Source organism: Daktulosphaira vitifoliae, unplaced genomic scaffold (genome assembly GCF_025091365.1).
Source record: "Daktulosphaira vitifoliae isolate Bord-2020 unplaced genomic scaffold, ASM2509136v1 Scaffold_1, whole genome shotgun sequence".
NCBI classification, from domain to species: Eukaryota; Metazoa; Arthropoda; class Insecta; order Hemiptera; family Phylloxeridae; genus Daktulosphaira; species Daktulosphaira vitifoliae.
This window is the reverse complement of record NW_026099572.1, coordinates 11,857,127-11,860,186: the sequence shown is the minus strand read 5'-3', so window position 1 is coordinate 11,860,186 and position 3,060 is coordinate 11,857,127. Positions and strand designations below refer to the sequence as shown.

The following is a 3,060-nucleotide window of genomic DNA, read 5'->3' as shown; positions in this document are numbered from 1 at the left end:
ACCGTTCGCTAACGGATGGTTTCTATTATCCGTTGTGACGAACGTTTTTTAATGTTTTGAACGGTCGTCCGTTCGATGTTTCATACGTTCCGAACGTGTTCACGGACAACGTTCGCCATATAAACCTATATAAAATAAAATCTGAACGTATACGTTCGTGAACGGACGATTGAAAAATAGACCCCCAGGTCAATTGTTCTAAAAAATGATGACAATAGAAACCCGTTTCCTTATTTACTGAACAATAAATAATTTTAAAGGTCGCAATAGAAAATAGAAATGAAAATAATAATAATAATAGCAATATACAATTACAGCAACTGATAACGACAAGCGTACCCAAATATTATCCTTATTTCTTTGATTAAGTTTTAATTACCTGAAATAGTAACAGGTAATCGTGTACTATAGTTGTATTTAATGTTACGATCATTAAGCTAATAAATATTTTCTCTCTGTAAAATTTAAACTTACCAGAAATATAAACTTAAACGAATAATTAACTCTAAACTTTCTGATAAAAATTAGTAATATAAATATTACATATGAATTATTAATGATTGTAATTATTTTTTCTAAAGCGATTCTCAATATATGTTTAACCACTAAAACAATGTTTACTTTATATTTTAAATATACGCTATAAATTAATGTTTCTTATAAACTATTATTATTTAATAATTACAAATTAATATTTAATGCATTATTTAACATTATTGCTTTAATTGTACTAACATAATACTATTATATAAATGATTTTAGGTTTGTTTGATAGCATTAGCAAAAACTAACGAAGAACAAGATGCAGCATTGGTAAAATCGAAAACTAATTTTTACAAAGCAACAAGTAAATTATTAGATTGTCTAGGTCAATGGGGTATGAAAGCAAATTTAACTGAGGGATTTGGTAAGTTACATTCTTGCAAAATAAATTTTCCATAAAATGGTTTTTAGCTTAAAGTTAGTGTTGTAAAATTTTAGGAAATTGAATATTGATTAAGTATTTTTTGTATAATTTCTTAATATTTTTTTTTCGCTCTCAATAAAACATAAAACATTGCAATTAAATAATAAATAATAAATCAATAATTACGGGAATATTATTTAACATTTGTTATAAATCCAGTTGTACCATACACAGTGTAGTTTTACATTGGATACGCATTTAAATAATTAATCATTCAAAAACAACGCTAATTAGATTTTGTTTTGAACGATACTTTATTATAGAACTAGCGTTATGATTAGCGAGGCTCTGGGCAAATTATAACCACATTACCCAATCACCAAATAACCAAATGATATTTTTTTATGCGAGACCTTTTTCAGATGCCTCAGTCGTGTCTCATGCTGTCTCTATTTAGCCAACAATAAATGATAATATATGATTTGTTATATTTTAGGTTCATTAAAAAATAGTGTTGCTTTATATTTTCTCGAGCTGAGAGTTTTATTTGTTATCAAGAAGAGAACCGAAAAAGACATAGATGATAAAATTGCAAAATTTGTTTGCTCAAAGTCGGAAAAAATTTATAGAGGTTGGGGATGGACGTTAGATTTTTGTCATGAAAAAGTAGCTACATGTGGAGAATTATATCGAACGGGATTATTTGAAGAAATTAAAAAAAAAAAAGGGGTCAGTAAAAAATATTTTCATTCATTATCCAGTATAATTATGATAAGATTTTATTAATGTATATTTTAAAACTATTACTTTTTAGTAAATTCAATATCGTAGTATGATACAAATGTTATTTATTTTGAGACATTCAATAAAAATAATTCAGTAGCGATTTGGTCAAGGAGATGATAATATAAAATATTATGACATATACATACATCTTTTATTTTATGAGTAGATACTTTCAATCAAACTTTTTTGATAATAATGATACAAAGAAATGATTAGTTTGCTATAAATTTATATTTTTTTAATTTATTAAAGTAAATTTATAAATTTGAAGACTTTTCTAGTATTATGTTTCATTTTATGAATAGATACTTGAAACAATGAAAAAAAATTGTCTAAAAAGTATATATATTACATATTGAAAGTAGGTGTTGTTAAGTCTTAATCCTAACTCCTTAAATACGATACTGAAACGACTTATTGCAATAACAATTAATTTTCAAGATATAAATATTATTCTAAATAAAAATTGTTTTTGATAAAATTTTATTTTATTTTTAGATAAATTTTTCAAGTTTCAAAAAATTTTTGCCACTATCAAAAAGTTCAAAAAAATCTAAAAAATCTGACAAATCTGACAAATCCAGCAAATCACCAATAGAAACTGAAGAAGCATCGTCATCAGAATAAAAGAAAGATAACGGTTATTAGAATAATTTTCGTAGATTAAAAATTTCTGTTTAAATGAAAATTATTCAACACAATAGAGTTGCTGGTATATTTTTGTTGATATATATATGTACAATTAAATAAAAAAAAATTACAATATTTATATATCTTTAATAAAATTATTATGCGCGTGAAAGCAATAAAAATTTTAATAACATAGAATTTAATGAATTTACATTACGAAAAAATAAAGTTCCAATATACACTTTTAATATTTTTATAATGATAATGATATTACATAAGTTTAATTTAGAGATACGGTTTTCCTGGGCATGGCTAATATACAAAAATAATTTGATATGTTTATACCGTCATCTCCAACGAAATTAGTTGAAAAGAGTATTTTGAAAAATTACTAAATGAGGACTATACAAAAGAGACATTAGAGTATATAGAGTACCAGTTTGACAAAGAAAAACATGAGGTAGGTGAAATGAAGAATTTAGTGACACTAGGCGAGGACGTGATAGGAGAGATGGAAAGTTTTAAGTATTTAGGATCAATTGTGCAAAAGAGCGGTGGTATTGACGAGGATGTAAGACACAGTATTAAGTGCGGGTGGTTGAAGTGGAGAGAAGCGTCTTGTTTCTTATGCAATAAAAGAATTCCAATAAGGCTGAAAGGTTAATTCTACAAGACTGTAGTGAGACCAGCCATGATGTACGGTTCAGTGTTGGGCGGTTGATAAGAAACTAGAGCAG

The 3,060-nt window shown here is 26.0% G+C and overlaps 1 protein-coding gene across 2 annotated transcripts in view; it reads left to right on the top strand.

The window, feature by feature from the left end:
* Positions 1-2,571, top strand: part of LOC126893575 (uncharacterized) — a 9,074-nt gene extending 6,503 nt beyond the window's left edge. For both annotated transcript variants that reach the window (XM_050663914.1, XM_050663913.1), the window contains 3 exons: positions 763-907; positions 1,404-1,636; positions 2,192-2,571. In XM_050663914.1, coding sequence (XP_050519871.1) covers positions 763-907; positions 1,404-1,636; positions 2,192-2,320 — 507 coding nt within the window. In that variant the 3' untranslated portion in view covers positions 2,321-2,571. The remainder of the gene's footprint in view (positions 1-762; positions 908-1,403; positions 1,637-2,191) is intronic.
* Positions 2,572-3,060: the final 489 nt, after the last annotated feature.